Source organism: Talpa occidentalis, unplaced genomic scaffold, assembly GCF_014898055.3.
Source record: "Talpa occidentalis isolate TD23 unplaced genomic scaffold, MPIMG_talOcc4v2.1 talOcc4.9, whole genome shotgun sequence".
NCBI lineage: Eukaryota > Metazoa > Chordata > Mammalia > Eulipotyphla > Talpidae > Talpa > Talpa occidentalis.
In genome coordinates, this window is record NW_023605305.1 from 58805355 (window position 1) to 58818344 (window position 12990).

The 12990-nt window shown below is 36.4% G+C and overlaps 1 protein-coding gene across 2 annotated transcripts in view; it reads left to right on the plus strand.

Moving 5' to 3' along the window:
* The window catches only part of ITGB3BP (integrin subunit beta 3 binding protein), a 51057-nt gene that overhangs the window by 26877 nt on the left and 11190 nt on the right, over positions 1-12990 (plus strand). For both annotated transcript variants that reach the window (XM_037498466.1, XM_054690879.1), the window contains exons 4-7: positions 576-645; positions 10257-10335; positions 10753-10846; positions 11605-11661. In XM_037498466.1, the coding sequence (XP_037354363.1) occupies positions 576-645; positions 10257-10335; positions 10753-10846; positions 11605-11661 (300 nt within the window). The remainder of the gene's footprint in view (positions 1-575; positions 646-10256; positions 10336-10752; positions 10847-11604; positions 11662-12990) is intronic.

Consider the following 12990-nt stretch of genomic DNA (forward strand, 5'->3'; position numbering starts at 1 on the left):
AATTTTGTCCAAAAGATTATTTTTTGTATACATCATAATGAATAAAATATTAGGGGAATGGCAAAATAAAAAAACAAAATAGCTATTGAAAGTTATTCCTACAGTAAATTTTTTTCCCATAGCAAAATTTAGAATACTTTTTATTTTCCTACTTTCTTTTTTTTTATTTTTTTTTTTTTTATAGAGGCATGTTTTATTTTTATTTGTTTGTTTGTTTTGTTTTTGTTTATACATGCACTGGGTACAGTCAGAAGCACAGGAGGGTGAGAGAATTCACCAGAGCCAGAGCAGGGAGCAGAGCAGGCAGAAGGACCGAAGTACACTGCTGAGGGGAGCAGTCGGCGGCAGGAGAGGTCTGCGCGCCATGTGGGACCCTCCTCCGGTGGCTGGGGAGCAGCCGGGGATCGAACCGGCGCCGCAGAGGCCGCGGGCAGCTTCGCAACCCAGCGCTCAACCGCTGCGCCACTGGGGAGGCCCTTCCTACTTTCTTTTAACTTATCTACCCTCTTATTTTTATTTAAAATTTGACATATTTTTACCATAACTATATGTTCTTTTTTATTGCATACATACAGGAAACAGAAAAAAATTGAATCATCTCAGTTTTCCTGGAAGAAAAGAACCTACAACAAAAGACAATGATGAGTAAGTTTGCTTTGAAAATCATATACACCTGTCTTGAAAGCAAAGGGTCATATTTGCTAAAGTGATAGTTTGAGTAATCATTTCTTTTTCTTTTTTTTTTTTTAAAGATTTATTTATTTATGTATACAAGCACTGGGTACAGTCAGAAGCGCAGGAGGGTGAGAGAATTCACCAGAGCCAGAGGGGAGAGCAGAGCAGGCAGAGTGACGAAATATACTGCTGAGGGAAGCAGCGGGTGGCAGGAGAGGTCTGCGCGCCATGTGGGACCCTCACCCGGTGGCCGGGGATCGAACCGGGGCTGCAGAGGCTGCGGGAAGCTTCGTAACCCAGCGCTCAACCGCTGCGCCACCGGGGAGGCCCGAGTAATCATTTCTTGCAGTCAGTGATAGTGTATATACAAGTTGAAGTATTCTTTCATAAAGAAGTAAAATAATCTATTTGTGGTATGTTTGGCAGTGCTCATATAATGATGATAGATGATGATGATGATGCCTTCATTTTTATACTTGTTGAACCCCAGCCTATGCATAAGAGACCAGCTTAGAGTAAAACTAAGGAAAATACCCTTTTCAAATTTACATGGATGGAAATATGTTGTTTCCATCTATAGGATACATGGAAAGAAAGAAGTAATATGTTGTCTGAGAATATAATGTCTAACAAATAGCAAGCTCAAGGCAGAGCTAGAAACACAATGAAGCCAGCAGAGTAAGGGATCTCAAAGAATCTAGAAGGTTACACACCAGCAACCAACCATTTTCATATTGGCCTGCCACCAGTACCTTGAATGAAGATAGTATCCGCAGCAAGCAGCTGCTGTGTCTTCTGGAAAGAATGTATCTGTCCACTGAAGCTGAAAAATTAAATTAAGCAGAATAGGGGGTTAAATTTTCAAAGTAGTTCATACATTCAGCTCATTTACCCATTCAGCTGTATCTTCTGTGTGCTACACAGTATAATGAAATGATAAAAGATGAAGAAAATGAAGTTTATATGCATTGGGAACTTATGGTCTTATGTTGTAAATAAATATACCTTCCCCAATTTAAAAATGGGTTCTGTTTTGAAATGTTTTTTAAATCATTTGAGTGGAACTCAGAGTGCATTTTCCATGCAAATCGTGTTGTTGTAATTTGTAGTTATAATCCCAGATCAGCGTCACAAGTCTGTTTTTTAATGATGTTGCTGAACTATAGTATTAATCAAGAATAGTATAGATTAAAAGATGTGGGAAGAAGGTGCCATTTAGAGTACAAAGAGGATAAAAGAAAGAGTTTCTCAAAGAAATTTCCTTTTTTGGCATTTCCTATATCTATCACTGTACCCCTTTATCTATTTCTACTAGCTGCTTTTCCTACTATACTCCCTCCCCGCTCTGAAAATATTTTCATGTTCCCTACCCCATAAATATTTTTATTGTAAATTACTACTGATTTTCCATAATCAAAATTCCCATTTCCTCAGTGAAACTGATTTCAATGAGATATTAGTAGGAAAACATTCTTTTTTTTAACTTAACTCATTTAATATTTTTTAAAGTAAGCAATATAAGTATATAGTAGTAAATTCAAAATGACATACAGTGAAAGCAAGTGGCATGTAACAGTTGCTTTTTTTTTAAGATTTATTTTTATTTATGCATACAAAAACTGGTTTGTAGGCCAAAGGTACGGGGTTGGTGAGAGGATTCACCAGAGACAGAGTGGGGAGCAAAACAGGCAGATCTACTGAAATACACTGCTGAGGGGAGCAGCAGGCAAGACAGGAGAGGTCTGCTGCACCATGTGAGTTAACTCCCTGACCAGGGATCATACTCTTGCCTTAGTGGCTGGCAGTAGCTTGATAGCACTTAGACTTTAACCCCTGCACCACCAGGGGTTTATTTCCCTATCTCTATTTAATATCTCTTAATGTTTGTTTCTAAAGATTCCTTTTATTTACGTATATTACTCCATGACTTGATGTTAGAATTAGTAAAATATAAGAAAAGGTATTTTATAGCATATAAAAATTAGGCATTTCTGATAGTTTCTTCCATTCATTATAGAAGAACTCATTTAGTAAAGCAATTTTACTAGTTTTAGTAATGGGTTCTTTATTCTTTTTGTTTAATTTGTTTTATCATTTTGTAAAACCATCCTAAAGACTTGGGTTTTTAAAATCCTAAATTAAACTGAAGGTTTTACCTTTGTAGATCAAATAATCATAATTTTTTTTGTTTCAGCAATTATAGAGGGAAGTTTTCTCCATATAAACCAGTGATAACATCTATATGTAATATACTAATAACATGTTAATGTAATAATTAATAAACTGTTGACATAATAATTATCAATAATAATTAATATAATTATTATTATGACATAATAATTATCAATTGATAGTTGATCACTAGAAAATCATATAGAATGATTGATTATGAGGAGTTGGTTCATGCAATTGTGGAGGCTAAGTTCCATTACCTATCATATGCAAGCTGGAGACTCAGGAAGCCAGTGATAAAATTCCAATTCAGTCCAAAGACTGACGACAACCAGGGGAGCCAAAATTATAAATCTAAATTCAAGAGCCAGAAAAAAGCCATGTCCCAGGCCCAGTAGGCAAACAAGGAATGAACCCTCTCTTATTCCCTCCAATTTTTGTGATATATGGGCCTTCGAAGGATTGGATAATGCCTATCCACAATGGGGAAGGCTTTTTTTAAAAAATTTTTTTGGGTTACATTTTTATTCCTCCATTATGTGCACGTGTGGTGAGGGCATTCTGAATCAGTTATTGCTGAGATAGTTGCAGAATTCCTGGCTCCATCATTCCTTCTATTAGTTGACCTTTCTAAAATTCATGAGTTCATAGTGATATACTATTTTTCCTTACCTTCCCCCTTTTCGTGTTTGTACCCCTTCTCAAATAGTAGATCGCTGGCTCCAGTCAGCTGCAACATATTTGCACATTTGCTTGATCCTACAGTGCATACAGAATTCCTACATTCATAGCACTGCTAAAAACAAACCTGCTAAGCATTCAAGATTTATATGTAGTAATTTTAAGGCATATAGTTAAATTACTGTGTTCAAAAGGACATGGATTGTTCTTTGAAGTCTAAAATAACATTAAAATTATAATTTTTATTTAATTGAAAAATTAGTTATTACTTTGAAGTTGTTCTTTTGTTTGTTTGTATTCTAATCAAAGCTTTATAAACAAGTATACGCGAAGTGTCATTCCTTACCCTATGCCTTCAACCTACTCCCACAGATAATCAAATTCATTAGTTTACTTTTTCTGTGTTTATTTTTATAAAATAAAGCTGTTTTATTTTTTCTTATTTCTCTTCTTATACAAAGATGGCACACAATGTATGCTCTTTTTATACTTTCCTTTTTTCCCTTATAAATATATGCTGTACTCCCTATTAATCAACTTGTTTTAGAACATATTTTTTAAATGTTTTAAATGTAGGAATTCTTCCAACAGTAAAATACAATTCCATGTTAGAGGTTAGCAGTCTTTTCCCCCAAGGAAACAAGCAGTTAGTGACATGTCAATAAAACTCATTTATAAACAAACACCTACACATTAATATTTAATGTGAACTTCCATATCCTTTATGCTCTGAACAAAAAATACACTCTTTAATTCACTGCCATTGGCTTGTCCTCATCTTGGCAATTTGCTGCTGCTGCTGCTGCTGCTGCTAACACTGCTATGAATATGCAATAATAGTGACTAGCCTTCTATAAGGTATTTCATTAAACCTTTTATTTTCAGAAAATTGGAGAGACTAACATGCCATTGTTAGAAGTAAAACAGAGAGATCACATATACTTTTTCCCACTTTATAGTCACATAACATCTTGCAAAGCTGTTAGTACTTTATAAAAACCAGGAAATTTACATTAACATGATTACCTAATCTTTATTCAGTTTTAAGTTTTGCATATACTCATTTATATGTGTGTATGTGTACTTAGTCTTATGCAATTTTATCACATGATTAGATCATGTATCTATCACCCCAGTCAGGATATAGGATAGTTCTACCACCACAAGGAGCCCTCCGATTCAAAACAGTTTGTTTTTTTATTGGCAGAAGTAGTAACTTTTTTACATGTTAATTTTTTTATTTCTGTATTACTAATCTAAATAAAAATTTTCAAAGTCAAAGAAATTAATATGGAAGAAATTAAAAACATAACCAACACATCCTCCCCAATTTTGACTGAAGCATAAGAGTATCTTTGGGAGAAATGAGAGAACCCTGAATTTCACAGTGGGACTTTTCTGAACAAATTGGAAAAGGCAGCAAAAACCCTGAATTTTTGTCATGTGGCTTTCTCAAGAGAAAGTTGATAGTTAACATACCCTAAGAATCTGCCCTGAGCCCTGACAATTGGACTAAAAAATGTCAAGACTTGAACAATTTTTTTGGTATACCAGACCACCTAAACCATAGTTTCTTTTAAAGTATCTTAGAGGAATAACCCAGCCATTTTTTAAATACTAGATGCTGAAAAAATAGATGATACTGGATTTTTACTCTGCTGACCAAAAGGAGGGCCAAGACTTCAGATCTCTCAAGTTTTACTACAGAGATTTTTGGCCATAATGCAGTATATGATCAAACTTTATAAGGATGCCATGAAACTGGCAGAAGTCACTGAATATATGGATGCAGTACTAATTAATATCTGCACATTTCACAAGGGTCATTATAAGATGAAGGATTTGATCCGATGTAGTCCAGCAAGAGGCAAATCTGTTCAAGGAAGAAATAATGCCTTATAAAATATGAATGGCACCGACTGGTAATGTTTTTCATCACCAACTTAAAAGTGGTAGCAACAATAACTTTGGAATTTTATAACACAGTGAACTTGAGAAATGTATTCTATAGGCAGAAATAAAAGATTGTTGTTTTCAGGGCCTCCCTGGTGGCGCAAGGTGTTAAGCACGCACTATAAAGCAATCCGCAGCCTCTGCTGCATGAGTTCGATCCCCGGCCTGCCAGGGAGCAACCCACATGGCACAGCAGACCTCTCCTGTGTCGCCCACTGCTCCCCTCAGCAGTATATTTCAGTCAGTCTTCCTGTTCTGTTCCCCACAGAACAGATCTGTCTCTGTCTCTGTGGATCTTCTCACCACCACCACCACCCTGGATCTCTGGCCTGTGCCCCAGCTCTTGTATGCATAAATAAATAAATCTTAAAAAAAAAAAAAAGATTGTTTTCAGAGGTAAGTAAATTAGTGAAGAAACATCAAGATAATAAAGACCATTAAGCTCTAAACAATAATTCTTTTTTTAAAGATTTATTTATGCACACAAGAACTGGAATACAGACTAGAGATGTGGAGGGTAATAGGATTCACCAGAGACAGAGTGGGGAACAGAACAGGCATATTGACTGAAATGCACTGCTGAGGGGAGCAGCAGGTGAGTCAGGAGAGGTCTGCTGTGCCATGTGGGTAGCTCCCTGGCTGGATATTGAACTCATGCTATAGTGGCTGCAGATAGCTTCATAGGTTGCGTCTTAACCTCTTGTGCCACCAGGGAGGCCAAACAAATAATTCTGTCTTAGTGAACCAAAGTAGGACTTGAACCATCCTTTAAAAATAAGAAAAATGCTGTCAGCCACCATAAAACTCAGTCTCCAGCACAAGTGGAATTAAATATGTTTCTGAGAATACCATTTTGTCTAGGATGAATAATACAGTGACAACTGTACTTCCCCAAAAAGCTGCTCAGTAGGTTATTTACCTCCAAAGATTATGAAAGTTTCTCTACTGAGTAAGAAGATACAGAAAAGGAAATTATTCCCTAAAATTCTCAAAGTGGTTAAGAACCCATCCCATGATTTGGTTGCCATCAAAATGGAAGTAATTGATTTCATTTAGGAAGAAGTAAAAGAAGAAGGAAGTGAGGAAAGAAATTAAAGAAAAATGAGAAGCATGTCCACTTGGTCCTACAGTGGAGCTTTGGCATCATCTAGATATAATTGGGGCCTCCCCTGGTAGCACAGCGGTTGAGCGCTGGGCTGCGAGGCTGCCTGCAGCATCTGCAGTGCCGGTTCTATCCCCGGCTGCCGGCGAGGGTCCCACAAAAAAAAAAAAAAATAGATATAATTGATACTCATTCCATTTCAAGGGTGTCCAAACACTTTGCTTAGCTGTTTCCTTCAGTAACAATTTTAACTTGAGTCAGAGAGTTCCTAGTAAATCCTTTGGGGCTACTACATTGTACAACTCCTGGGGCCTTCATTTATATCTTACACTGTCTAACAGAGTCCTTTGGAATCACTCAAGATGACACCCTTGCCCATCCCACACAACTAACTCCCTGAGAGTCATCAGGAGGCAACATTAGTTCCTTAAGGTACAGTAAGACAATGTAAGAGACTCAAGTACTCCCAGGAAAGGGATGCAATGTAGAGAGACCCTCATATTCCTTTTTAACACTATAGTTTACTTGCCTTAGCTTAGCTTTGCACCCCTGAGGCAATAAGTAGAATTAGGCATAACATAGGAGAGGCTGGAGGTTTCAGCCCTGAGTGGGAGTCACGTAAGTCTTGCTCCCTCTAGCTTTCGGAGTTCAGTGAGAGGGATTTTGGGACATTATCTTTCAAACTGAGGTTCTGGTGCTAATTGGAACATTAGATAGGTAACTTTTAATTGAAAATACGTAATAATAAAGGAAATTTTTAAAAGAAAAATCAACACTATTACATAATTTTTAGTTTTTATACAATGCTCTATTTCTTACATATTTAGATATGTATTTAATTGAAACTATTCAAAATATTCATTGTATATGATTATTTGACATATATTTGTCTTTTTAATAGTGAGAAATGTTACTGGATAACACTGATGGGATTTTGAAAAGCATTTAAATAGATCTCCTAGTTTTTCTTATTAAATCAATAGTATAGATTTATGCTCTCTGAAACAATAGTCACTAGCCAGTCACACATAGCTAATGAGCATATGAAATGTGACTAGTCTAAAATGAGATGTGCTGTGAATATAAAGTACACACTGGATTTTGGGGAAAAAACAAAATATCATGAATAAATTTTGTATTGATTACATGTTGAATTAATACCTTGGATATATTGAGTTAAAGAAAATATATTACTAGGGGCCTTGCTGATGGTGCAAGGGGTTAAGTTCCAGCACTCTGAAGCTATCTGCAGCCACTGGAGCATGAGTTCGATTCCCAGCCAGGGAGGTGACCCACATGGTGCAGCAGACCTCTCCTGTCTCGCCCGCTGCTCCCCTCAGCAGTGTGTTTCAGTCAGTCCACCTGTTCTGTTCCCCATCCTGTCTCTAGTGAATCCTCTCACCCCCACACCTCTGGCCTGTACCCCAGTTCTTGTATGCATAAATAAATAAATCTTTAAAACAAAAGAAAATATAGTACTAAAATTAGGTTCACCTGTTTCTTTTTACTTCTTTTAATGAGCTACTAGAAAATTTTAACATATATGTGACTTAGATTATATTTCTATTAGACCATGGTTATATAGAACTTAAACTTGGTTATATAAGAACTTAAAATTGGAAGTTATAAGAACTTAAAATTGGAAAAGAACATAAAATTCCAACAATAAGGAAATGTAAAATCATCTTTGATATGTTTACTATGTTGGATATGTGCATCTTTCAAAATTAACCACATGGATGATGTGGCCAACACAAACACATACATATTCATATACATATACACATGTGCACAGTACACACACATCTATAAATGTAAAGGTTATGATATAAAGTTATATACATGATTTTAAAAAACAGAAAAAGAAAAATAATAATAATTTTAAAAACCTAAGAGAATTTTTCCAGATTGCTAACATGCTGACTAGAGGTATGTTTGGGAGGTAGAATTATCAGTGACTTTTCATTTTTTGAATTTAAGAGTGCCTTTGTATCCAGGAACAGACAAAACTAAACCAAAACAAACTTTAGAAACCTGACTGCAGAATTAAAACTGAGAGGGGGATACTGTGGGTGGGGAGGCAAGTGGATTATGGTAGTGGATTATTGATACTTTGGTGGTGGGTGTGACATCGTAACTAACATACACCTGAAGTGGTGTGAACCTGCACTTCTAAATCACATACAGTGTTGTAAATGAAAATACCTCAATAAAAAAAATACAATTACTTTAAAAATACACAATGAAGTACTACTCAGCTACACTAAAAAAAGAAAAGACAAACTTACATTTTAAACAACATGGATAAAACTTGAGGGGTTGACGCTAAATGAAATAAGTCAGAAGAGGAAAGATAAATACTGAATGGTGTCACTTATTTGTGAAATATAGAGAAACAAAACAGAGGGTCAGATAAAGCCAAACCAATAACAAACCCTAGAAATCCAACTGTAGAATTTCGGCTAGTGGGGTAGTAAGGGGAAAAGAAGAGGACAAAGGAGTGGGGGAACAATGCACTATGGTGGAGCACAATGGGTGCCATGGTGGTGGGTGTGATGTGGTTACAATACCTGAAGATGTTGATCCTATACCTCTAAATCATATATAGTATTGTAGGGCCTCCCCGGTGGCGCAGCGGTTGAGCGCTGGGTTGCGAAGCTGCCCGCGGCCTCTGCGACGCCGGTTCAATCCCCGGCTGCTCCCCGGCCACTGGAGGAGGGTCCCACATGGCGCGCAGACCTCTCCTGCCGCCCGCTGCTCCCCTCAGCAGTGTACTTCGGTCCTTCTGCCTGCTCTGCTCCCCGCCCTGGCTCTGGTGAATTCTCTCACCCTCCTGCGCTTCTGACTGTACCCAGTGCATGTATAAACAAACAAACAAACAATAAATAAATAAATAAAAACATGCCTCTATTAAAAAAAAAAAAAAAAAAAAAGATAAATCATATATAGTATTGTAAAACAGTGTTCCCTCAATAAAAAGATAAAATTTAAAAGAGTGCCTTTATATCTTTTTTTACCCTTAAATATTTTAAAGCCATAAGACATTTTATATATTTTTTAAAGACTTAGTTATTTATGAATACAAGAACTGTGATACAGGCTAGAGGTGCAAGGGGTGAGAGGATTCACCAGAGACAGAGTAGGGAACAGAACAGGCAGATTGACTGAAATACACTGCTGAGGGGAGCAGTAGACAAGACAGGAGAGGTCTGCTGCACCATGTGGGTATCTACCTGGCCAGCTGAGGATCTGCGGGGATCGAACTCATGCTACAGAGGCTGCAGATAGCTTCACAGTTCTGTGCTTAACCCCTTGCACCACCAAGGAGGCCCCATGTTTTATATTTTTAAAAAATCAAATCACTAGGTAGCACTAACTCTTAGACCTAGATCAAGGTAAATAAGATGAAGGTATATTAGTGTTTTAATGGTGGTATTATAGAGAAAGGCACATCGCTCAGTGGGGTTGAAAGTGAAACTCTGAAAGTTAGGGTGCTTGATTATATATATTGTATTTGTAAAGAAATGATTCAGTAGTAATATATCTTTTACTACTTTGAAAAATGTAAAGGATTAAAAACAATCTAAGATCCTTTAAAGAGAATTAAAGCTCTGAAAATAACTTGCCTTGTTTAAATGCTTGCTCTTGCTAACTATTCTTTCTTTGTTCATAGATTCTTGGTATTGTTATCTAAAGTAGAAAAATCATCAGAAAAAATCATGGAAATAGTGCAAAATTTAAGCAGTATCCAGGTTTGTTGGGTTTTTTTTATTTTTTATATGTGATTTTTCATACTTCCACTACCCTGTTTGAAAACAGGAGAAGTCCCAGATTTGTAGTCAATCCAGGAAAGAATTTACAGGCAGTAAGTTTAATTTAGTTTCATGGAAATTTCTTCTTTTATGAATATCAAATACACATAATATTTTATAACATCTGACTTTTTCACATTTAAACATAAATTTGTAGTCTTTGTTTAGTCCTTTTAAGTTATAAATTGTTTTAATTTGGGCATTTTTAAGGTTTACAATAATTTAAAAAAAGAAGCTTTATTTTCTAGTATAGAGTTTGAATTTTTCAGATGAAGGAAATATATTCTCACTAGAATTGTCAGTAACAGTCATATTTGTAAACAGTGTACTAACTCATTTAAGATGACTTTCTTTTAGGCTTTGGAGGGCAGTAGAGAGCTTGAAAATCTCATTGGTTTCTTCCATGCGCCACGATTCTTAAAAAGAGAGATGCAGAAAACGAAAGAACTAAGTAAGAAAAATTCATGAATTTTCACTGGTGTCTGTACTTGTTTTTAGATGTGTTTTAGGTGTGTTTTTAGATGTGTACTTTAATATATTTAATTTTAAAGATAAACTATCTTCCCCCCAATTTAATTTAGTACACTTCTTTATGTATGCCACTACTGGACATGTGATAGAAGTATTATTTAAAGAATTAGGGGGCCTCCCCGGTGGCGCAGTGGTTGAGCGCTGGGTTGCGAAGCTGCCCGCGGCCTCTGCGGCGCCGGTTCGATCCCCGGTCACCGGAGGAGGGTCCCACATGGCGCGCAGAGCTCTCCTGCCGCCCGCTGTTCCCCTCGCAGTGTACTTCGGTCCTTCTGCCTGCTCTGCTCCCCGCTCTGGCTCTGGTGAATTCTCTCACCCTCCCGCGCTTCTGACTGTACCCAGTGCATGTATAAACAAACAAACTAAATAAATAAATAAATAAATAAAGCATGCCTCTATTTAAAAAAAAAAAAAAAAAAAAAAGAATTAGGAAGCCTTCTTTATCAGGATATGATATTTCAGGAATTCTTCTTGAATGTGAAGGTAAAGAATGTACAATGGAAACTGGCATTAGGTTTTGTCAGTGCACTCATTTTAAAAAATAAAACGAAAGTTATTCCATTTTGTACTTAATACCTATAAATTATTCAAATTATTTTTTTCTCGTGAAGTTGTTCTTCCAGGATGGGAAATGATTCAGAGTTCCTGTAATTATTAACATGAGTTGTTTTTTTTTTTAAGTGAGAAAAGCAATGAAAGAAAAGCTGTTTGAAAAGAGTCCAGAACTTCCTAACAAAGGTAGGGTTGTGTTTAAATTATGTGAGATTCTTTCATATCCTTTCAACCTTTAGAACTAATCATCATGAATCCTTTTTTAGTGTGTTCTTTTAAAAGGCCATGAATCTCATTTGAAAAATTTTATATTGCAAAAAAGACTACTGTATGGTTTTTTGTTTTTATTTTTCTTTACATTTTAAAAGGACAGCCTTATTAGGAAAAGAGAAAGAAAGAGAGGCACCTGCATAGTCACACATGGCAGGAGAACTGCCACTCCTGTTTTGCAAAGGGAAAAGGTTTGTGGAAAGAGTGATTTTATCTTTTTTTTGGGGGGGGTTAATATTAATTTTATTTTTATATCATTGTTCATTTTTAAACAATATTTGCTTCCCCTACCCTCTCAGGTGTAGTTCCCATGGAATTTCCTTCCCCAATGCACCCGTGCACCATCACCTCAGTCCCCTGTGCTCCTCCCTCCCTCCCTCTCCCTCTGATCCCTCTCCCCCCTCCTCCCCTGCAGGATGTCTCTGATTTATAATTGTCCGTTTTTTGCTTTGTTGTGTTTTGTACTGCTACTTTTTTTTCCACTGATGTCTTATTGGGTTCCCCTATATTCCTGTTATAAGTGAAACCATCTGATATTTTTCTTTTTCCTTCTGGCTTATTTCACTGAGCATAATTCCTTCTAGTTCCATCCACGTTACTGAAGAAACACTTTGCTTAAGGGTTGCACAATTTTACGCGAGTAAATTTGAGTTTTCCCACTCCTTTGGAGTTAAACTGAGTGATTATCAGTTTCCAACTATATTTAGCTCCTGGTCAGAATTTGAGAAAATGAAAACCTAACTAAAACAGGTGAAAGTTCCCTGACCATTCTGGTGAACACACACAGGGAAGGAGAAAAGAAAGCGTGGAGGGAGAGGGAAAAATCTTATATTGCATTTAATACATGACCATGTCTGGTGAGATAACTTCCGTGATTGTACTTTTAAAATACCTTTTGAAATACATTTCAGTTTAAGATTTAAATTTTGCCTTTTTATTCAAAATTCTTTTGAGAATACAAATAGGGGTAACAGTGTATTAACAAATGACAGCTTTAATGGTGCATTAGGGTAAACAGAAGCATAAAATGTTACTTTGTAACTGGTACCCTGAAAACTTTCAGATCATTAATGATATTTGATCTACTGTAAACTCTTATGTCTCTGAGCATTTCACAGTATGGGAAACTAAATTGGCAGGTTGTTAGTCCCATAGCATATGCACATCTATACCTCAGTAAGCAAAATAATCACTGAATAAAATCTTCAAACTTTTAGACAACTTAAGAGGGATCATTTTAATATT